The 24628-nt window shown below is 44.8% G+C and overlaps 1 protein-coding gene across 2 annotated transcripts; it reads right to left on the bottom strand.

Moving 5' to 3' along the window:
• Positions 1–758: 758 nt before the first annotated feature.
• On the bottom strand, positions 759–24175 carry RPS15A (ribosomal protein S15a). 2 transcript variants are annotated; one of them, XM_033914835.1, is made up of 5 exons: positions 24025–24175; positions 18130–18267; positions 12185–12264; positions 9964–10049; positions 759–895 (listed from the first exon to the last, which is right to left on the bottom strand). In XM_033914835.1, exons 2-5 carry the CDS (start codon positions 18260–18262, stop codon positions 802–804), a joined length of 393 nt encoding a protein of 130 aa, XP_033770726.1. In that variant the 5' UTR covers positions 18263–18267; positions 24025–24175; the 3' UTR covers positions 759–801. The 2 variants fall into 2 exon arrangements, with proteins under 2 accessions (XP_033770726.1, XP_033770727.1); XM_033914836.1 differs by lacking the exon at positions 24025–24175 and adding an exon at positions 23574–23592.
• Positions 24176–24628: the final 453 nt, after the last annotated feature.

The raw sequence follows: 24628 nt of genomic DNA, 5'->3' as shown, positions 1-24628 counted from the left end.
GACCAGTGTCTCTTGCAAACTTTTCCACGCTGCGGCACACTAAAATTGGGGCTGTGGCTGGAGGGTCTCCGCACTGCATAGATGTCGACTGCCTCTATTGGTAGCACTCAAGCCTAGAATCCTCCCTATCCAATAAGTGTAAGGGGCCAAAACAATCCCTACTTCCTCATTCCCTGTTGAGCTCTCAAAATTGATGCCAACTAGACGAAGGCTCCCATTTGCTCGTGTATATCATTACTGCATTCACTGAAGTGGGTAATAGCATGAGGTTAAAGTTACACTAGTCAAGAGACTCCCCAAGTGAGGTGTCCTGCCTGCCAGTTGTGGCAAGCAATTGGTGATTCGGGTAAAAGATTTTTTTACCCATAGCTAAATGGAAAGTAAATCATAGGAACTACACAGTCAGTTTGGGATCCTGCATTGCAACTTGGCAAACAAAGCATAACATCTGAATGTCATAAAAAGTTGAAAAGTTGAAAAGCAACTTACCTGGAGGAGCTATTATATTTAGAATAAACGATAATGACTTATCTACAGAACCAAACAAAAGCCACTGTCACTCCCAATTAGCTAACCCTTAATAGCACAGCCCTTCTCATTCAATAGGCTGCAACAATAGGGAAGCATCAGAGGAAAAAACCAAACAGAAAGGTGTGTGACTGAAGCACCTATATAAAAGGAAAGCAATCATTTTATGAATCCACAAGTAGTTGGCAACCTTTCCTCAAAATAAATGGGATAATATCAACACAAACACACAACGTCTATTTGAAATTTTATTGGCCTGCCTGTTTTACATGTTTAGAAAAAGAATCCCAGGATTTTGCCTCCTGTGTGTTTTCGCCTAGCTTCTTCATGGTCCATGATGCCAGCTGAAGTGGTTAGCACGATGTACCTGTAAAGAAAAGAAGATTTAAACAACAACAAAAAAAGTTCACTGTGCAACTCAATGAACAGAATGTACAAGGTGTTCTGCTAGAGTAGTACAAAGAACTAGGATGAGTAAAAAAATTTCAAGGACAAATATCATGACAGTTCAGTGAAACCTTTACTAGTCTTTTTATAGGCAGGTTCAATACGAGTGGGGGACACCACTAAAAAGTGCACACCAGTAGAAGTAGTGCCACCAGAGAGATGGACAAATTCAATCACTACACAAGTGCTATTCTAAACAGAAATGAAAAGAAGTTTCAAGTTTATTAGGATTTTATATACCGCCTGTCAAGGTTATCTAAGTGGTTTTTACAATCAGGTACTCAAGCATTTTCCCTATCTGTCCCGGTGGGCTCACAATCTAGCTAACATACCTGGGGCTATGGAGGACTGAGTGACTTGCCCAGGATCACAAGGAGCAGCGCGGGGTTTGAACCCACAACCCCAGGGTGCTGAGGCTGTAGATCCAACCACTGCACCACACACTCCTCCTCTAGACTAAAAATTCTTTAAAAAGGTGTCTCACTTTCTTTAATAATCAAAGTTGCAAAGAAACAACTTTGGGGTATTTAAAATCCAAACCCAATTTTGCTTCCTTTTATCACTCTGCTTATTTACATTTCAATCAAACACGCCTTTCTGTAGTAGAAGTAATTCACATTTTACATTGTGAAATAGATTACACTTGAGAAGACTTTCTTATCCTAGCCAAACATCAATTCATTCATTTTAAAATTTTAAACCTTAGCCCACACAAGGTATTGCTCATTGTGGACTTTCAACGTGGATGATATTGCCCAAGGCATCTTTATAAGCCATTTTCTTAAACACAATCATATTGTCAAAATGATCACTTCGGGGCGGGGAGAAATTCTGCTCAACTAAGCAGCAGAGCACTTACCTGAGGTGCAGAAAGAAAGATTATGTTCTTACCTAGATAATCTTCTTTCTTGTAGATGTGTCTAGTAGTCCTGAATGCTAGGGTTATACATCTGAACCCACAAGTTGCTTGCAGAGTATCACATCACTCATCTTTCAACTCCACCTCCTTACCACTTAGCTTGCTCCTGTCCCCTCAGTTTGTACAAAAGCAATCAAGAACCACTATAATGGAGGACATGACCAGAAGGACAGCAACGGGGAAAACTAACCAACACTATACTTCTGTTCTGTTCTGAAACAAGTATAACAATATCACAATTATACAAAACTGTGTGCAACCGACACTAACACTTAAGGAGCTTGTTCTGCTAAGCAGAAACTCAGCTTAGCTGAGAGACATATTATTCATAGACAGACTAAAATTAAGACCAAAGGCCAGGTGAAGTCCACTCACAGGGCAGGACTTCAGGACTACTAGACATCTACACGAAAGAAGATCATCGAGGTTAAGAACCTAACCTTTTTATCTAGTGCAATGTGTCTAGTAGTCCAGAACGCTAGGGAGGTACCAAAGCAGTCCCCTGAGTCTAGAGTGGGTCTACTGAGCCTGACTTTAATACTGAGGACCCAAAGGCGGCATCCTTTTAGAATGTGGTAAAGGTATAAAGAGTAAAGACCAGCTGGTCTACAGATCTCCATGGGGTAATTGTGTCTGAGACCAGCAGAATAGGAAAGAGTTTTGAAGGAGTCTCATATGTGCGCCCTGGTCCAAAGAACCACACCTTTATGGCTGCTACCATCGACCTAGGACCTGCAGATAATGCCATGGCTCTGGAGCTAGTCTCAGTAGCAGGTTTGCAATCTACTTCTGGAGCCCCTGTTTGCGTGGCTTTGGAAGAAAAACCTGGCCTACAGCCATGTCGAACAGAATTCCTAGGTATTCCAAGTGTTGTGTCAGCTCCTAGTGAATCTTCTTGAAATTGACTATCCATCCTAAGTCCTACAGGAGTTGGACCACTCTCGAGACTGCCAGTTCACCCTCTTCCTTGGACTGGTCCCTAATTAGCCAATTGTCCAAATATGGATGTACTTGAATCCCTGCTTTGCGCAAGCGCAAGTGCACTGCTACCACCACCATCACCTTGGTAATGTACGAGGTGCCTTGGCAAGGCCAAAGGGGACAGTGGGGAATTAGAAATGCTGCTTCAGTCCATGGAACTGCAAGTACCTCCTGGAAGCTGGAAAAATAGGAACACAGAGATAGGTCTCGAGGAAGGCAAGAAATTCCCCAGATACCACTGCCGCAATGACCAAAAGGTCTCCATGCAGAAGCTTGGTACTTTCAGTACAGCATTGACTGACTTTTGGCCTTCAGTCATCTGAGCCTTTCTTTGGCATTATGAAGTATATGGAGTATCTGCCTGAGCCCGAGTCTTCAGAACTGGTGCTATGGCATGTAGATCTAGGAGCCTTTGCACCAATGCCCGGACAAAATGCTCTCTCCAGCTTGCCAGCCAGGGAATCTGCAAAGAGGTGTGGAAGGGGGGGTGCAGAACTTTTATCTTCTAACCTTCTCAAATAACCTCCAGAATCTCAACGATCTGCACTTATCTGTGCCCAGACCATCCAGTAAGCTGATAGCCTGTCCCCTATCTGAGGGTGCAGCCGCTGACCTGGCATCACTGTACTTTCTTAGACGCTGGAGAGGAGCCCTGAAAGAACCTCTCCATCGCTTGGCCTCCCACATAAGAATGGAATCTTCGAGAGCCTCGAAAAGTCCTGTGTACCGAGCTCCAAGCCACTCAGGGTCTGCTGTCGACAAGGCCTTAGGATGATGATCTATAACACTGGCTCATCAGGTCATCCAGGCCCTTTCCAAATAGCATCTGCCCTTTGAAGAGAAGCCTGCTGAGAGTGGCCTTAGAAACTGAGTTTCATGCCCACTGTCTGATCCAGAGCAACCATCGGGTAGAGATAGAATAGGCTGACACCTTGTTCATGACTCTTATATTATACAGAGCATTTGCTATATAATTCACACCTGAAAGGATCATTTGAAGGCCCTCGTCTTCTTCCAAGGCCAGGACCAGAGATAGCCGAGTGTGTCAAGCATGTAATGTAATGTAATGTAATTTATTTCTTATATACCGCTACATCCGTTAGGTTCTAAGCGGTTTACAGAAAATATACATTAAGATTAGAAATAAGAAAGGTACTTGAAAAATTCCCTTACTGTCCCGAAGGCTCACAATCTAACTAAAGTACCTGGAGGATAATAGAGAAGTGAAAAGTAGAGTTAGAGGAAAAATAAAATAAACATTTTAACAAGACAGCATTGATCTAAATACTTTGGAAGGTAGAAGAGAGGAGAGAAAGGAATAGAAGCAGAAGGGGGAGCCGTTGCACAGTAGAATTCTGGAGAAATTTAAATGATAGAAATAGAACAAAACAAAGACAAAAGGCAAAACAATAGATAAGATTAAAGATAAATCATAAGCTGGAAAGAAAAATAAAATAAAACTTTGTCTTCAATCCACGGTTTCAGCGTCAGTGATGAAGTGGAGCAAGTAAGTTTAGGAGGAGCGATTGACGTTTCCAGAAAGGGCTTCTTCAGGGAAGAGACTTGGCCGACAGTCCCAGGATGCCTATGTCTCCTTCCCTGCGATGTTCTCCCATCCATGCATTCCCTCCCAGACACACTGCCCATGCCTCAGCCGCTCCAAGGAGGCTGCCCCAGATGAGGCCCACGGTGAATGCAGGATTCTCTCCTCTGCGGGAAAGCCGCCCGGAGCCGACAGTCGATCTTCTTAGCGGATTGCAGGGGGGGAAGAGTTCACACTCTTGATAGGATCGTGTCTGTGTGCTCTCGGTGGTTGTGGCTGGTTTCGTTGCTGCTTAGGTGTAAAAGCAGTTGATCTCCACTGCTGCTGATATTTAAAAGCAGGCAGATTGATCTCTCCAATGGACTGCAGGGGGAGGAGTTCACACTCCTGGCAGGATCGGGTCTGTGGGCTCTTGGTGGTTGCGGTAGGTCTCGCTGCTGCTTGTATGTAAAAGCAGTTGTTTTTCTACTGCTGCTGATATTTAAAGCAGGTAGATTGATCTCTTAAACGGGATATAGGGGGAGGAGCTCACATGCCTGGCTGGATCGGGGCAAGGGCTCCTATTATAGGCAGCTGGTCTTGCTGCTACTTAGGTGTTAAAGGTGTTACCATAAAGGAAGCTGCGGCTGCCACTTTAATTCCAAATACCTCTTAAGAACCTTGTCAACCTTGTGGCCCTGAGTATCCTTCAACATCACACCTCTTTCACTGGGCAAGGAAGTCCACTGGTGACCTGTGCTACCAGCAAATCCACCTTCGGCTGAACAAACAACTGTTGAAAATCTGGAGCCATAGGGTAAAGCTTGGACTTAGTCTTGGCCACTCTCAGGGACCCCTCTGAAGACTCCCAGTGGTCAATGACCAGCTTCTTAATGTCAAGGTGTGAGGGAAAGAATGTGGTTGGCGTGAATGAGCCACTCATAACTGAACACTGTGCCAAGGAGGCTAGCAGAAAGTCTAGCTGCAATTCGTGCAGCTATTATACCTGGCACGCCGATGCCTTTAACAGCCTCCACACCATAGGGTTTTTCCCCTGATCCAGGGTCACCACTGATTCTTGTCCACTGGTATCATGCAGAGAACAAGACTCTGCCAGGGAAACTGTTTCCTGGGACAATAAAGGCATGGAATTGGGCTTTCCATGCTCCCAGTCACCATCAGACTGAACATTCTGGTCCAGCTCTGGGTCCTTGTCTGCACATGGTGTCACACCTGCATGGGGTACCCCAGCAGTTTAATATGAGCGTTCCACATCAAGCTCACAAAATTCAGGGTGAAGCCATGCACAGAGGGGTCTCAATGACCCCAGCAGAGACACCCTAAATGTCCTACTCCAGGGAATTCAACCATCAGCACTTCGCCAAATATTCTTCAGAGGGCTCTGGCAGGGCCTCTTCCCCTGGGATCGAGCCTCCTGTGGATCCCCAGCCCTGGAGAACTCATAGGAGGCTGAGCCAAAGGCTTCCACACCTCTCCCGGAGCATAGGACACTCCTCTGCTGACCATCCAACACAAACCTGGCACAATACAGGGGGTAGAAAGGTCTGAGGGGTCAATTCTTATCAATTTTAAGCAAAATTGAGGGGGTTTGAATCAGAGGGAGGCTTTAAATAAAGGACAGTTTAAAATCCAAGATGGTCGCTACCAGTGAATTCATGCTATAAACTGCCCAGGGGGTTCCCCTGAAGTTCAAAAACCACAGGGAAAAGAGTTTTGGAGGAGGGGACTTTAGCTCTGCCCCAGAAACCCTCAAATATCACTATTTCAGACCCCTGATTTTCCCCATAGGCTATATAATAGCCTTACCCACTATGCTATGCCTGTCTCAGTTCAGAAGTGCAATTGAAGAAATGAAGAACAGGTCTGCCTCACATGATCGCTCTTCAAACTTGGGGTTTCAGACTGCCAGTCAGACCAATGCTGGACTGAGCCTCAACCCACCAGAAACTCTCTCACCATGATCGGGAAAGGGGGGGGGCGGAGACCATGCAGCCAGCTTGCTATTAATCCTGGCCAAGCAGGGAAGGAGCCAAACAGCCTACACTCAAGCTTCTGATACATCAATGATGCTCGAGCAGCTACTCAGAAGATGGCTCCATGAACTCCAAAAATACCTGTGCAGGCTGGCTAACAGGTATCAACAGGGATTGACCTGTCAGCTGCAGACCTCAGTCTGCTTCTTCTCTATGCAGGCAGAGCTAAAACCAAGGTGAAAGCTCCAAGTACTGAAAACACTATATAAAATAAGAAAAAACATAACACAACAAAGTGCTTATTAACCGCATAACCATAAGTTCAACGCGGTGTACAAAAGATTATTAACAGTAAACATAATCTAGGAAATGGAATAGATTAGTTAAGAACATAAGAAGTTGCCTCTGCTGGGTCAGACCAGAGGTCCATCGCGCCCAGCAGTCTGCACCCGCGGCGGCCCATCACCTGTACGGTGATCTCTGTCTGAACCCGTAAATCCCCCTTGGTCTTTTATCTAAACTCTTTCTATATCCCGTCTCTACCTCTATCTGTATCCCTCAATCCCCCTATCTTTCAGGAATTTATCCAATCCTTCTTTAAAACCCCGTAGTGTACTCTATCCTATCACAACCTCCAGCAGCGCATTCCAGGTGTCCACCACCCTCTGAGTGAAAAAGAACTTCCTAGCATTGGTTCTAAACCTGTCCCCTTTCAGCTTCTCCGAGTGCGCCCTTGTACTTGTGGTCCCCAATAGTCTGAAGAATCTGTCCCTGTCTACCTTCTCGATGCCTTTCATGATCTTGAAAGTTGCTATCATGTCTCCTCTGAGTCTCCGCTTTTCCAGGGAGAAAGCCCCAGCTTTTCTAACCTGTCTGCGTATGAAAGGTTTTCCATACCTTTTATCATTTTCGTCGCTCTTCTCTGGACCCTCTCAAGCATCGCCATGTCCTTCTTGAGGTACGGTGACCAATACTGGACACAGTACTCCAGGTGCGGGCGCACCATCGCCCGATACAGCGGCATGATGACTTCCTTCGTCCTGGTTGTGATACCCTTCTTAATAATACCCAACATTCTATTTGCTTTCTTTGAGGCTGCTGCACATTGTGCCGTTGATTTCATTGTTGTATCCACCAGCACACCCAAGTCCTTTTCAAGGTTGCTTTCTCCTAGCACCGATCCCCCCATTTTGTAGCTGAACATTGGGTTCTTTTTCCCTATATGCATGACCTTGCATTTCTCTATATTAAATCGCATTTGCCATTTAGTTGCCCACTCCTCCAGTTTGTTTAGGTCCCTTTGTAGGTCTTCGCATTCCCCCGCAGTTCTAACCCTGCTGCAGAGTTTGGTGTCATCCGCAAATTTTATAACTTCACACTTCGTCCCTGTTTCTAGGTCGTTTATAAATACATTGAACAGCAGCAGTCCAAGCACCCAGATATTTAGAAAAGAGATAAGTCTTCAACTGCATTCTAAAATGTGCATAAGAATGGGCTGTAAGCAACAATGATCGAAATTCTTTGTCGTAAGAAGCTGCCTGGAATGCTAAAGTGTGATTGAGAAATTTCTTACTTTTGCAGCCTTGTACAGAGGGCTTTCCTACTATGTTTATATGAGGCTATAGAAAATCTATTAACCAAGTAGAGAGCAGAACAGAAACACTCCTTCTGGCTCACATGCAGAATGGAAAAACTGCATGGGCAGTAGAACTCCCAGTAAAGTAGGAAGATCACAGTGGATTCCTTCTGCATATGACTTGCGGTCGTGGGGCAATAACCCGCTTGTCCAGAATGACACGCCTAAAGCACTGGAAAGCATTTTAGCTGCAATCAGCACAAGTACAGAAGAGCAACTATACAATCATGATCAATTCAGCGAGATAAATGCAGCTGAGAGCGCAGAGAACTAGCAAGAGATTGCTACCCTGATGCCTGTGACCCATGCCGGTCAGGAAGGAGAAATGATGCAGAGTTTAAGCCTGGAGAAGGAGAGCATGTATGGGTGCAGTGGTGTAAAACATGAAAGACCCAACATGAACAATGGGATCAAGGAAAAGGGCACAATGGAACTGAAGCTGAGGATGGAAAAGAATGGGGAAAGGGTTTGAGGCTGGGAACGTGTGGACAGGCATGTTTTTCAGAGAGGTGAATGCTACACAAAAAATAAATTTTGCATTTTGGAATAGTTTCCATTTTGCTTTTTAAAATTAAATATCATTTAAAAAGCAGTGAATGTATTTCTGATTTTTGACCAAATATGCAGAATATTTACAATATTATGTGCACTATTTTTGGGGGGGTTTTCAGGAAATTCCTCCAGGTGTGGAACCTCAAAAACTCCTCAAGGATCATCAAGAGGCTAAATTCTACTGAAGTGCAACAAGGGACGTGTAGCCACTGGGTTCCCTTGACTGGGAGCCAAGAAAAACTTTATTGAAGCAATATTGCCTTTTGGACTTTTGTTATGTGTCCTTGTGCTATTGTTGCACCTCAAAATTCCTTATATGCAAACAGAAATGCTATTCAGAAAGTTAGGCCCAGATTCTCTAACCAGCGCCAATTTTTTAAAGTACCCAAGCTCAGTAAAAAATTTTTAAAAAACCCAAATGTTTAATCAACATTTTTAACTGAGTTTCTTGGCGCCTAAAAAAACCATAGGCACTTTAGGCCACCTAATGCCACTATAGGCATGGCTAACGCTGGAAGTGGCAGCCTAAATAGGTGTGATTCAAAATGTAGGCCTGGAAAACCCTGGCCTACATTTCTGATGCCTATCTTTCCCAGAGGTGCAATTCTCTATAAGGCGCCATTGCGTGACTGACAAGCGATCAGCAGCTTCCGATATCGGCATTGTATAGAGAATCCAGGCCTTAATGAATAGCACCAAACATAACATGATAGACAGCAATCATGGCTAGGCTATCTCATCGATACCGCTAGGTTGACCTACAGCATCTTCCGGAAAGAACTAAAGACCACTTTAAGAAATTCTTGTCCTAGCCAGACACTCTCCCGCAAACATAACTTCAACACCTTATCCTGAATTTCTTCCTCACACTAGGTATTCACATTCCCTGTCTGCTAAAAATTCCTTCTTCATAATTGTATCATGATATTTCACTGATGTTAGAATAATTTCAATTGTAAGATGTAAAATAGTTATTTATATATTACTTGTTGGAATATTCATATTCATATTTATCTCTATCTCTATCTCTCTCTTTATATTTTTATCTTTACTTTTCATTAATTTTTTCTTCAGGTACTTTAGTTAGATTGTGAGCCTTTGGGACAGTTAGGGAAATTTCCAAGTACCTATCTTATTTATTTTTATCTATTTTATCTTTTTAATGCATCATTTTTGTAAACCGCTTAGAAACCTCACGGTTATTAGCGGTATATAAGAATTAAATTAAATTAAATATTAAGAAAATCTCATCCTTGTAAAAACAAGATAAGCCTTTGGTCCTACTCCACTACACATTTCATTCACATGCAGAAAAGCCTTTCTCTCTTCATGCTATGGGACAATACTAAACGCAAAGCAGGAAGGTTTCAGAAACCAGGCTTACCCAAACTGACGTGATGGCAACAGGTTGTTTTGCCACTTTTCTAGATCTTTGAGTTGAACATCAAATCTGGGGCTGATAACACCACACTGCAGAAAACAAAAAACAAATATATGCTGAAGAGCTTTAGCAATACAAACGTCATGTCTACCTGAAACACCGGTCTCCTATCATTTCTAATTTGCTTTCCTTGTGCTTTCATGAAAACATATAGGTATTCTAAAGCAATTCAATGGATTTAAAACAAAAAAAAACAAACAAACCATTACGACACACAGCACTAGTCATCTAAATATACATTTTTACTGTATATAAATCCATAAAAACAAGAACGAATCTAAACCACAGAGCGCGACTCTTCTAGATTGTATGAAGGCAAATGTGATTCCACTGTAATGTTCGCTCTAAGCTGTGCGGCCAAGCACCTCTTTTGAAGATCCCATGCAACAATTTAGGACTTCCGCGCACCAGCACTTCCCTACCTCCCTCCCACCGCCACCTTGGGCCGCTACTGCTGCTTCTCTAGATGACCAACATATATATCAATGAGAAGATCTTGTATAAGTTTATCACAATAATTTATCTCAATGCACTCACAGACCTCAGTGATACCATCTGTATGCCACTAAACTTTAGATCATACAGACACAATCGGTATCCCTAATCGTCATCGGTCTCGTAATACTTTTTATATTATTTTCAATAAATATATTTAAATAGTGAAGTGCTCATCTTATCTCATACTACGCGGGTGGGGTACGCACTCCGACGTAGTCTGTTTCGCCCATACGGGCCTTATCAAGGAAATCCCCCTTAGTACAAGCAGCTCATGCTCCAACGCGGGGAGCATGAGCTGCTTGTACTAAGGGGGATTTCCTTGATAAAGCCCGTATGGGCGAAATGTAGACTATGTCGGAGTGCGTACCCCCACCCGCGTAGTATGAGATAAGATGAATACTTCACTATTTAAATATATTTATTGAAAATAATATAAAAAGTATTACGAGACCGATGACGATTAGGGATACCGATTGTGTCTGTATGATCTAAAGTTTAGTGGCATACAGATGGTATCACTGAGGTCTGTGAGTGCATTGAGATAAATTATTGTGATAAACTTATACAAGATCTTCTCATTGATATATATGTTGGTTGACTTGAAGGAAGATTAAAAATTAATAGAGTCGGTGGTTAGGCTTCTCTAGATGGGCAGCAGCAGTGGCAAAACAGCTTGCCTCAGATTTTTGATTGCACTACCACATATATTTTTCATTTTCACAGGAACACCGTGCTTTTGAATTTTTTCTTTGGCTCCCCAACACCTCAATTGTGAAACACAGTCTGTGTCGGGGCCAAGTCTGAAATGTCATGAGAGGCATTATAGCCTTCACAAAGAAAAGTTTCATTTTAAACAGTCACAAATGATGTTGCTAATAAGTATGGCATACTTCAAAAATAGTGTGCTGTGATTAGAATAAGGCAGACCAATAGTTTTACTTCATGGTTGTTCCTTTAAAAGCACATATCGCTTCTATGAGCACACTTTACATATATCAATACTGCACACGTCTCCCTCCCTATTCGAGGGGGTTAGGGGCGAATAGGGAAAATTCACGAATAACTTTTGGGCCGGCTCTAACCCACCCCTGGCCCTTACCTGATGGTCTAGTGGTGACGCGGAGCAGGAGCGATCTTCCTACACTCCTTCCCCGTGCAGAGCTGTGCTGCGAGTTCCCGTGGTCTCACGAGACTACAACAGGAACTCTCTGTTGTAATTTCTTGAGACCACAGGAACTCACAGCACGGCTCTGCATGGGGCAGGAGTGTAGGAAAATCGCTCCTGCCTCGCATCACTGCTAGACCACCAGGTAAGGTCCATGCTCCTGGGGCGGCTGCTCGCCTCCTCTGCCTCCCTTCTCGCCCCGATCCAAGTCCCGGGGCCGTATTTTAAAAATGCGGGCTGTCAACGAGCGATTCTCGGGAGGTCTTCGGAAAAACCGCGAATAATCAAAACTGCGAACGTTGAAACTGCAAATAGGGACGGGGAAGTGTATATGACTTTTATTCTTAATGATTAAGTCTGTGGGATTTTTTTTCACCCTCTATGTGACACTTATTCCCCAGGCATTGTAATTTTTCAATATTAGTTTTCCCCTTACATCAAGTGACAAGAACTAAATCCCTAGTTGCAAATTAACTATTTCACTATTTTACCAAGATGTACCTTGTTCAGTCTGCCTGTGAGATTTACGACTATTTTTCCAGCTCTGTGGTCATCAATAATCTCAAATTCACCAATGTAGCCTGTGAATGAAAAGGCAGAAGTCATTTTGTAACATAAAGATAATTTCTTTTGACATTTAAAGTGAAAACACTTGACAGGAGAACCAAGTACAAGATTTAGGGAGGGCAGAATGTTATGTACAAATCAGATATTCCAAAACAGCATGTATGTACAGTGACAACAATATTTATACATTTCCACTGCAAAATATTTTGTGATATTCAGGCTTTGACAAAATTTCTTAGGAGTTAGGAGCCAGTCAAAAATCTTAAGTGCTATCCCTGTTCCACCCACCCTCCCCCCAGCACCCTTCAGGTATCTCCAACAAAGCTAAGAAGGCAGGAGGGGATATAGTCTGAGATTCAGTACGGCTAATTTCCAAGTTTATGGTTCTAGGGAAGCTAGTCGGCTACCCTACAGTCCCTATCCTTCCGCTAGCAAGCCAGTCAGCTACATCCCCAGGAGCCTATTGGACCTCAGCTAGACCATACTACCTACCTGTCCAATTCTCAAAGCCACTACTCTCTATATTTCTCATTAGGCCAACTGAGCCAACATTAACATGTTCACTACCACTTAAACAGAGGCCTCACCTCTCTGTACCATATAGCTCTGTGAGTTTGAGCCCGGGGTAACACAAACTAGTCTTGAGATCTCAAAATCTCCTAAAATAAGCAATAGAGTTCTTGCATCCTGTGGCTCAAACTCTGGCAGACATAGTAAGAATTAATAACGACAAAAAAAATAAAAATAAAAAAAGCCACCAGAGCACAAAAATCCTATGTGCTAGAAGCAAATTTCTAATTGCCATGGCAACCTGGTACCTGGGATTTGTAAAGATGCTGGAACAGTACCTGGGCTTGACATCTATTTGTGATAAGATACCTTTAGGAGAGGAGGAAGTACTGAATCTTGAAGGGAAGATAGAAATAGCCCTTTGTGTTTTGTAAGTAAATCACACAAACCAACATCTATGTGTAATCAGAATCTGATGAAAGAACCTGACTGCCACATAAAATATGAGCATCCCACGACCACTCTCTTAATCCTTTATGTCTGGCTCATATCTTCTAACATAACTGTAGTGCCAGCACCTATGCTTGCCTATTCTCTGCACAGTTCACTGATGTGCTCTTATCTTACAGTGGTATAGAAGCACCGAGATAACCAAGTACAAGAAAGGTAAGAGGGGATCTTGCCTACAGGATCTTAAGGCCATCCCTGCACCTAACCAACTTCATCAGTAAAGACCCAAGGAGTTCCAGCCTCAGTGAGCCACAAAGACTGCAAATAAGTAGATCAGATAGAGTCTCAAGGTCTGGGAATGGTCCTCAGACCATAGTCTATCTATGGACAATATCTTTGAACTACAGCAGGGGTGTCCAACCCACCGCCCGCATACAGCCTGGTAAGGTGTTTTGTGCGGACTGGCTTAAGCGCGATGCGCCGTTTTGCTCATTGCCATCTCCGGGTTTTTCTCTGGCCGGCTCCCTCCTCCTTCCTGCCAGTTGTTTCTCTGCAGAAAGCCGCGGGCAGCGGCTCCTCGCATGTCCTGCAGCTGAACCGGAAGCCTTCCCTCTGACGTTGCTCGATGTCAGAGAGAAGGCTTCTGACTCAGCCGCAGGACATGCACAGGAGCCGCCGCCCGTGGCTTTGTGCATAGAAATGACTGTGGCAGTGAGGAGGGAGTCGGCCAGAAGGTAAACTCCCACTGGAGGGAGGCATGCACTTGAGGCACAGGAGGGAGGGAGAGGAGTGTGTTGGGTTGTGGGAGGGAGAGAGCACATACTGGACAAATGATGGAAAAAAGGAGGGAGGGGGGATGAACATGTGACACAGAATGAAGGGAAGAAGGGAGGGGAGCATGAGGGAGAATTGGATGTCAGAGAGGTAAAGAGAGGTGTGCACATGGGGAGATGAAGACAGAGGATAATTGTTGGGCATAGGGAGGGAGAGAGAATTTTTGGACATGGTGGTGGGAGAGGAGTGAGGTAGAGATGCATAGGGAAGAGAGAGATGAGAGGGAGTAATGTTGGATGTGGTGGTGGAGAGGGAACAGTGTGATGGATGGAAAAGGATGCAAGAGGGGCCTCAAGAAGGTGGCAAAGATAGGAAGAATACTAGGATCCGAGTTACATACAAATTCAACTTAAGAACGGTTTAAAAAACGGAACCCGTTCTTAACCCAGGCCAAGGACTGCCTATACTGTGCCATGTGCAACGTGTGAAGGTTGTCTATTGGCTTGCACCTCAGATATGTATGTTATATCTGTTTTTAAAGGAGACATTACTTTTTTAAAAAAAGAAGTAAAAAATATCAAAAACAATTTTAAAGGGACACTGTGGAGAGGAGTCCAAAATGCAGTAATACTTGATTGAGCGATCCTCCACGTGCGCTGCTGACAGCTGCTTCAGCATCCCTGCTCTGAAGAGGCTCACCGTAGCTGTAATAGAAGTGAATGGGAGAACCTGGTTTCCACTGTCAACGGCACATGTGGAGGATCACTCAGTCAGAGTATTACTGCATTTTTTGGGTTCCTCTCCAGTGTTCCTTTAATGAAGGTTTATTAGATATGTACATCTTCTATATTAGTGATTGCAAATTTGGGACCTGCTCGACCTTTCTTTTGCTCATCAGCTAGCGTTAGTGTTTGTGCGGCCCCAGACAAATTTTTTTCTTCCAATGCGGCCCGGGAAAGCCAAAAGGTTGGACACTCCTGAACTACAGCTTTCAATCATGCTGGTGTTATAAATGAAACCAACAGGCTTCCTCTCCTATAGTCAAGTGCTCTATAATTTCATGTCAGGGCAGATAGCTTCTTAGGTCTCACTTGTATAATGAGTTTTACACCTCTGATTTCTCACCATGAATCCTAGAATCTCAAAGCTTACCTAACATTGACCTTCAACTGGGTCAGAATTTAGCCCTTTCAAAACACTGTGGTACTCACAAACTACCACCCCTGCCCAAGTTCACAGAAAAACTATTGTAGAGGAAATTTTACAAGTCTGATCAAATCGCACAGAACTCTCAACGGGAGTGGATGCATTCACTCAACAACCCTGAAATATTCAAAACTTTGATGAGCATTTTTAAAAATCATCCAGCGGCTTAGTTCACTGCAATATGCATCCTATCAAAAGATTTTGACAAAAAGAAATACACTCCTCCCTCCTTATGTGCGGTTTCAGGACCCGCAGTATCGCATATTCGCGTTTTTTTGTGCTATGACCCCCCCTAGTGAATTGACCTTGCCTGGTGGTCTAGCAGTGATGTGGGGCAGGAGCAATTTTTCTACACTCCTGCCCCTTGCAGAGCTGTCATCGAAAATGGCTGATGTGAGTTCCTTTTTTTTTTTCTTTTTTCTTTATTCAGTTTTGCATATTACAAGTGTATCAGAAAAATTCATATGGTCTTATAAATACACACTTGATTTTCCTTCATATAACACTTTAAGTACAATATATATGTAGTTGCTGATGCGAGTTCCTGATAGACCACCAAGTAAGGTCTTGGAGGCAGGAGGGAGGCAGGGGTGGGTCAGAGCCGGCCCAAAAGTTATTGCAAATTTTCAATATTCGTGGGCCAGCTCTGCCCCTAACCACCGCGAATACGGAGGGGGGAATTTAGTTCAATTTTACAGTATTATGCTTGTGTTCTAAATCCTATATAATAAAATGCTAAGCGCGCATGTGCACTCTTACCACCGTGTTCCCTGATCGGTCAGGCTGTGGCCAGCAAGAGTGCGCATGCGCGCTAAAGCACATGAAAGGCGGTGCGGAGCGGCGCCTGCCGGGAGGAGGGCTTCGAGCCACTGAGGGTCGAGCGCTGCTCCCGTGAGGATCGCGGATGGAAGATAGATTTGGCTGCAGCTAAGTAAGTTAGACGGCCGACAAACCTCCCGGCTCCAGCAGCATCCGAGGCACAGTAAACACACTGCTTTACGTCCTTCTACTGGCCTGATTTCCTCTGCCGCGTCCCTGATGACATCATCAGAGACGTGGCAGAAATTAGGGCAGTAGAAGGCCGCAAAGCAGCATGTTTACTGTGCCTCGGACGCTGCTGGAGCCGGGAGGTTTGTCGGCCGTCTAGCGGTGAGAGGATCGGCTGGAAGGGTCAACGGGGGTTTCGGGTGTGCCAGGTAGGGTCGGTGCGGGAGGGTGGGGGTAAATGGAAACATGCTGCTCAGGGGGATGGGAAGGAGGCAGGCAGGCTTCGAGCGGGGGGGGGGGGGGGTTAAATAGAAACATGCTGCTCAGAGGGATGGGAGGCAGGCTAGCATGGGTGGGGTGGGACAAAATCTGGAAGATAGTGATGGGGACATAGGAAGGAGGCACTGGGGGAACTAAGGACATAGAAAGGGGCACTGAGGGCAATAAGGACATAGGATGCACTGAGGGCACTAAGGACACGGGAAGGAGGCACTGGAGACACTAAGGACACAGTACAGGAGGCACTGGGGGGCACGAAAGACACAGTACAGGAGGCACTGGGGGGCACGAAAGACACAGTACAGGAGGCACTGGGGGGCACGAAAGACACAGTACAGGAGGCACTGGGGGGCACGAAAGACACAGTACAGGAGGCACTGGGGGGCACGAAAGACACAGTACAGGAGGCACTGGGGGGCACGAAAGACACAGTACAGAGGCACTAAGGACACAGTACAGAGGCATTGGGGGGCACTAAGGACACAGTACGGAGGCACTGGGGGCACTAAGGACACAGTACGGAGGCACTGGGGGCACTAAGGACACAGTACGGGGGCACTAAGGACACAGTACGGAGGCACTAAGGACACAGTACGGAGGCACTAAGGACACAGTACGGAGGCACTAAGGACACAGTACGGAGGCACTAAGGACACAGTACGGAGGCACTAAGGACACAGTACGGAGGCACTAAGGACACAGTACGGAGGCACTAAGGACACAGTACGGAGGCACTAAGGACACAGTACGGAGGCACTAAGGACACAGTACGGAGGCACTAAGGACACAGTACGGAGGCACTAAGGACACAGTACGGAGGCACTAAGGACACAGTACGGAGGCACTAAGGACACAGTACGGAGGCACTAAGGACACAGTACGGAGGCACTAAGGACACAGTACTGAGGCACTGGGGGCACTAAGGATGTAGGAAGGGGTACTAAGGACATGGGAAGGAGGCACTAGGGGCACTAAGAACATAGGAAGGGGCACTAAGGACACAGTACGGAGGCACTGGGGGCACTAAGGACACAGTACGGAGGCACTAAGGACACAGTACGGAGGCACTAAGGACACAGTACGGAGGCACTAAGGACACAGTACGGAGGCACTGGGGGCACTAAGGATGTAGGAAGGGGTACTAAGGACATGGGAAGGAGGCACTAGGGGCACTAAGAACATAGGAAGGGGCACTAAGGACATGGGAAGGAGGCACTGAGGGCACTAAGGACATAGGGAGAGACACAGACAGAAAAAATGACAGACACACAGACAGCGTCTAAGGAGAGAGAGACAAAGAAAAAAACCCAGACACACATTTATTCTAGCACCCGTTAATATAACGGGCTTAAAAACTAGTTCTTTAATAAAAATATTGAACTAAAAAAAAAAAGCAATCGTTTACAGCACAAAATAAAGGCTTCAGCAACCATGAAACCAAACACCCAGTCAGAATAAAGCATATCATTAAGTTTTCCTTCTAGCATACAGAAGCTAATCATGAATACAATCAAAAGGTAATGCCTGTACAAGTTTCTCTCTACAGTACCCCTTTGCCTCTTTTCTTCCTTGCTCCCATACAGAAGTTTCTGCCAGCAACTCCACATTTCTTTCATCAGATATTACAGTAGGTGTACTTAAGCTACTTTACCAAGGTATACACAAATACTTACCATGCTTCATCATCACAGTTAGGAATCGTACAATAACCTTTGAGCATGGCCTAATAAGAACCTGGCGTTTTCCACGTTTCTCTGCATTATTAATGCTTTTAAGAGCATCTGCGAGAACATTCATGCGCACCATGGTGCCTGTTAAAAGAAAAAAAAAAAAATCACACAGATTAACTATATGGATTAAAAAACTCTATACCAACAAAGAAGTCTACTTAAATATTCTTAATTCAGCATGTAATGAACAATAGGAAAAGTATACTATATTCGTACAATCTCTAATAACATTTCTCCGCATCCTTTTAAGCCAATGGGGAATCTTAAATGAAATAGTGTATTTCTGACGCAGCAAATTCAGCACTTTTCTCTCATCACTATGTACACTATTCATAACAGATTTTATAGATGATGATCTGAGGAAGAAGGGGTCACCTTCAAAAGCTAATCATTAACTACATTGTTAGTCTAATAAAAAGATATTATTTTGTTTCCTTTATGTTTTTGTTTTATTTCTACATATTACATAGATGAAATAAAAAAATAAGTATCATGCTACACTAATTCAGGAGCATTTGGAAATATCTAGCAAATCTTAATGGGAACATCCTTTCCCTGTTCTCATGCCTATATATTCTATGAAGGGTTAAACTCAGCCCTCAGCTTCCTCAGGTTAGATTCCGAACCAAGAATTTGATAATTCGGTGCACTATTAGCATACTTTATGCTACCAATCTTATTTTATGGCTGAAAAATTTATTTTGTTTGTTTTATTTATCCCCACCCCTTATCCAGGGCGAGTTACACACAAAATATAAAATTACATATAACAAACAGGTCGCATCAATGACAGACATCTCAACAAACAATAAAAACTAACTAAACTAAACTAAACCTTGGGTTTATATACCGCACCATCTCCACGAATGCGGAGCTCGGCACGGTTTACAGGAAGAAAGATGAAAGAGGAACTACAGTGGAGAGATTAAACAATCTAGACAATAAAATACATCAGTGACAAGCACTCTGCAATCAACAATCTCCACTTTTCCTCATTTAAACAATCTCAAACCCTATATTTTGAGTAATATCTTGAAATTCTGTATATTCTGCTGTGGCCGAATATACTCAGGGAGGTTATTCCATTCTCTGGGCCCAATACAATGGAAAAAACTGTTACCAATAACTTATAGCGTATTATTTTGCTTTTCTGGGAGTTGTATGGGTTGAAATTTTTACTACTGAAATGAGACTGAAGGGCTAGTGATGGAGATAGGGTTGAGAAAAATTATCATAGCAAGATCAGGGGAGAGAAAGAGAATGGGAACTTGTATACCGTCTCTTTGTGGTTTTGGCATTTGAAAGCTGACATTCAAAGTAGAGGGCACTGGAGGATTAAGTGACTTGTTCAGAGTCACAAGGAGCAGCACTGGGATTTGATTTCACTACCTCTGGGTGCAAAGGCAGCAGCTCTACCAGTGAGCCACACGTTCCTCTGATAAGGGAGAATAGGAGAAAGGGAAAAGATGGGGTTGGGATCTAGGAATGATACACAGGGGGCAGGAAGAGATTTCAAGATCTTGGGCAGAATCTAGAGCAGGGATCTCAAAGTCCCTCCTTGAGGGCCACAATCCAGTCGGGTTTTCAGGATTTCCCCAATGAATATGCAAAGCAGTGCATGCACATAGATCTCATGCATATTCATTGGGGAAATCCAGAAAACCCGACTGGATTGCGGCCCTCAAGGAGGGACTTTGAGACCACTGATCTAGAGAGAGGAATGGACTTTATCCCACCCAAATACTTTTTCCCCCATCCCAATTGTCTTATAGTGGGGGTATCTATGCATATATGCGTACACACAATCATCCACCCTCTTTCGCATACAGCCTGATCCCCTTGCACCAGTTTAAACCATACATCTCCTCCGTCACATTCCAATTCCAGCCCTCATAACACACACCTCTTCCTTAATCAAGTGGCAGTACCTCAAACCTCACCTTCCTCCTCTGGCTCCCCTAGTCTGACTGCTGATTTGAACAAGTTCCAGAGGATGGGAGCAGAATCCATCACGTTACCACTCTCCCTTTCAGGAGAGGGGCAACATGATGGACTCTGCTCCCATCCTCTGGAGCTAACTGCTACTTTTTACATTGATCTACTTGGTTCAAATTAGAGAATGACACGGGGAAAAAATCTGTCCCCGTCACCGGCCCACCATCCTCTGCACCGCCCCATCACCGCCGTTCCCTTCACCGCCCCGTCACCGCCATCCCTTTCACCGCCCCGTCACCGCCACTGCCATCCCATTCACCGCCCCGTCACCGTCCCCGCTGCATCCATATAAGCCTTAGTACTGTAATATTTAGCTTATTCCTTTCTTATAAATCAAAGTTCCTGCTGCTGAACTAGAGAAAGAGATGTTCAGCTGGCAGGGCTTTGTTTATAAATTTTTATCAACACAACTAATATACTATTTTATCCTAAAGCAAAAAATAAATAAATAAATATAATTTTTTTTTCTACCTTTGTTGTCTGGTTTCTGCTTTCCACATCTTCTCATTGAATTCCTTCCATCCACTGTGTGTCTTCTCTCTGCGTCTTCCATTTGCTGTTACTGTGCCTCTCCCTTAACCCCCCCCCCCAATTGGTCTAGCACCCATCTTCTTCCCTCCGCTCCCGCATAGTCTGGCATCTGTCTTCTTCCCACTCTGTCTTCCACATTTCCCTTGGGGGTCTGTTCTTCTCCACCCTCCTTCAATGTCTGTTCTATTCCTTTCCACCACCACCCTTCCCTCCCTCCTTTACCATCTGTTCCTTTCTACTACCCTTCAGCTCCTCTCGCGTGGCCTATCTACCTTCCTTCCTCTTATTTTCATGACCCGTTACAATGTAATTTGTGCAAGCCACTGGAGCCTGCAAGCTCGGTCCCGGTCCCATCCCCACAAACCATCTCGCTTCTGTGCTCCTATTTTCTCCATTTCTAATATCTCCCCTATGTATCTGTCATTGCCCCCCCTGTGTCCATATACCATCCCCATGGCATGTCCCCTTTATGTCTCTGTCCCTATGCCCCATGCACATAATTTCCCCTCTTTCTGTTACCTTCCTGTGTCCAGATTTCCCCTATCTTCCTCTTCCATACCAGTGTGTCTCTTCTTTTCAACCCCATCTAGCTTTTTTCCCTCTTTCTTCCCCCCCCTGCTTCTAGCATCTGGCTCACCTGCCAGTCCTTCCCTTTCTTTCCTGCTGTGGGTTTTTCTTTCCGACTTCATCCCCTTGGCCCAGAATCCTTTTCCCTTTCACTCCCTCCTTCCAATTTGAGCCGGGAACACTAGCGATCACACGGTCCCCACAGCCACTACCTGCCTGCCCAATCGATCCTAGTGTTTAGCCAGCTCTCTCCCTTCTCCTCACCTTAGTTTATAGGTTTTCTTTTTCGGCGACCTGCACGCGCGGCTGCTCAGTGTTCAATCTTCTGCTCTGCTGCAACTTCCTGTTTCCGGTTGCGTCAGAGCAGAAGATCGAAACTGAGCAGCAGCGGGTGCGCGGCTCTCTGATAGCGTGCGGGTCGCCGAAAAAGAAAATCTACAAACTAAGGTGAGGAGAAGGGAGAGAGCTGGCTAAACACTAGAATCGATTGGGCAGGCGGGTGTGAGCTGCAGGGACTGCGCGATCCTTCATGCCTCACTGCAGGGACAAGACCATTCACCGCCCCGCGGGCGGTGAATGGCCTTGTCCCCGTCGCTGCAGCGACTGCTAGTTTTCTTCCCCGTTTTCGGCGGGTGACCCGCGGCTAAAATGCGGTGGCCGCGGGTAAACCGCCACCGTGTCATTCTCTAGTTCAAATCACTAGATCAACCAGCTAGAGCAGTGGTTCTCAACCTTTCTTCTGTTGTGACAGACAAGTCATGTATGTGACACACCGAACACTATAATTCACAGCTGAACAAAGTGTACCTAAAGTCTTCATTGTGTAACTAAGTTTTGTAAGAATTTACCTATAGATTCCATATCAAAATACTTTATGTAACACAGTCTCAGATGTCTTACTCATCATACAAGACAAATACATAATAAAATTCTGGTGTCACTTCAGTAACACCACAAATCACTCCAATGCCAGATACTGTGAAGCAACAGAAAAAATGTAAATATGCTACTCAGAAACTATAAAGCAAATAGAACCCAGCGACAGCAGTCCAGCAACATCTGCAGTCAGGGCTGATGGCAGAAGTTATTATTGGGGGGTTGTGGGAAAGCAGAAATAGGGACCCCCCCTCTTCAAAGCAGCAGTGGCAGCACTATATAAAGGCTGCTCATAGCCAGCCCTGGCAGGGCCTTTCCTTATGCTACATCACTTCTGATGTGGCAGAGGAAAAGCCCTGCCAGGGATGGCTGCATGCAGTCTGTTTACGGTACTGCCACAGTTGCTTCGGGTGAGGGGGGAGGTCTAGGAAGCCAGACCTGCAGAGAGGGAAGATCCAGCAGAGTGAAGAACAGCAGAGGGGAGATGGATGGATCCTGCTGGACTCATTTGTGTGTGTGTGTGTGGGGGGGGGAGGAAGAGGGGAGAGAAATTGACCCAGGTTAGAAAGGAGGGGAGGAACAAATGCTGGACCTACAAGTAACATAGTAGATGACGGCAGATAAAGAACCAAATGGTACATCCAGTCTGCCCAACCCTACCCACTCTTTAAATTACTAATTTAAACTTTCCTTCTTCTTAGCTATTGCTGAGCCAGAACCGGTACTATGCTTAAGGTGGGGGGGGGGGGGGGGGTGAGACGGGGAGACAAAACTATTTTTACAGTAACTCTCAAGCAAACAGAAACTAGTTATCTGGCATCTATCAATCCCCATGGGTAACGAATAACTGAGAGTCGACTGTGTTTTTATTATGTATGTGAATTTTAAGTCGCACAGAATGGTAGATGGTGTGGGATATAATTTATTTTTTTAAGGAAACAGCCTTGTTATCTACACCAAATTATATGAGACATACTAGTGTGTCCCAACACTGAGCTAAACATGGGATAGCTGCCACTTCTCCAATGTGACCAGCCCTCAGTATCCCACAGCAATTCCATAGAGGAAATGGGGACTGCCACAGAAATACCTGTATTTTGCAGCCACAATCTCTAGCAACAATTATCATAGCTTATCAGAGCATTGGAAAAAAAAATATAACAAAAAGCTTTCAAAGAAGCTGTTTCAAAACTGTCACCAATTAAAAGCATGATCTGGCCCAACCCAAAGCTTTTATGTTTTACTACTTAGGATCTTGCTAGATGCTTGGGACCTGGGTTTGGCCACTGTTGGAAACAGGACACTGGACTTGATGGACCTTCAGTCTGTCCCAGCATGGCAATTCTTATGGTTTAACAGTATAAAGCAAAGTGTGTGTAACCAGCACAATGCCCATAACTAGGTATAAAGTGGTTCACCAGGTATTTTACGACTCTGGCTGCACTGCACAGGAACAAGGGCGATCCACAGCTGCACATGACACTCTCAGTGAGCAGCCTTCAGCCGCCTAAGCGCCACTTGAATCGCAGGCTGAGCACCTCCGACACCCCGTTTGTCGGGGCTCTCTCCTAGGATCTCGCAGAATTGTATCTGGCGGGCCTCGGCCTCAACATCCGGCTACACATCAGAGGAGGCAGCGGCTTCTAGCGCCCACATTCCAGCAGAGAGAGGAAGACTGAGAGCTGCGGCAAGCGTCCCAGCTTCTTCCTGAAACTTCTCCTCCAGTAATCCCGAAATAAGGCTCCAGAGTAAGAAACTCCGGGCAGCACATGCTGCAGATTGGTTTCCGCCAGGTACTCGCAAGCAGAAACACAGGATGTCTCTGATAGTAGACGGATACTAGGACGACCCCCAGCTCCACTTACTCACCGGGTCTGCAATATGGCGGAAAAAGGAAGAGAAGGAAGCGCGCAAGGAGACTTGGGAAACTCTTCCCCTCTCGCGAGATGCCTAATAAAACGCGAATACAAATCGCGTGCGCGCTTAACTAATACGTAAGTGGAGATTACTGAGTAATCTTATAATTAATTCCCTGAAGCACGAATAATAATGATTAAAGGAATATTTGGTATTTTATAAAAAAGCAATTAAAAAAATGATCTAAACGATGTGTGCTCAATAATAAAATTACATTATATCGTAAAGGCTTTGTAAAGCGTTCGTTTGGCTCGGTATTTGATTATAATGTCTGGTTTCCAGTAGCAACTAGATGATTACTTACGTCATCAGCGCCAGCCACGCGCTTTGCTGGGGAAACTAATTAAGTAAGGCTTGTTCCTTTTTTTTGTTGTTTAACACGTCGATAAAGGATCTGGACATGGGGACAAGGAGTGAAGTAATCACATCTGCAGATAACATAAAATTATTCTACTACTACTACGGGACCGCCCATCCAAACTCACACGTAGAACCTGTTTAGCTACCCTACCCTAAGGACCTGCCGTTACAAAAGATATCTAAATAGAACTCTTGC

This window comes from Geotrypetes seraphini, chromosome 11, assembly GCF_902459505.1.
Source record: "Geotrypetes seraphini chromosome 11, aGeoSer1.1, whole genome shotgun sequence".
Lineage (NCBI taxonomy): Eukaryota > Metazoa > Chordata > Amphibia > Gymnophiona > Dermophiidae > Geotrypetes > Geotrypetes seraphini.
The sequence above is the reverse complement of the archived record's forward strand: the minus strand, read 5'-3'. Positions and strand labels throughout refer to the sequence as shown.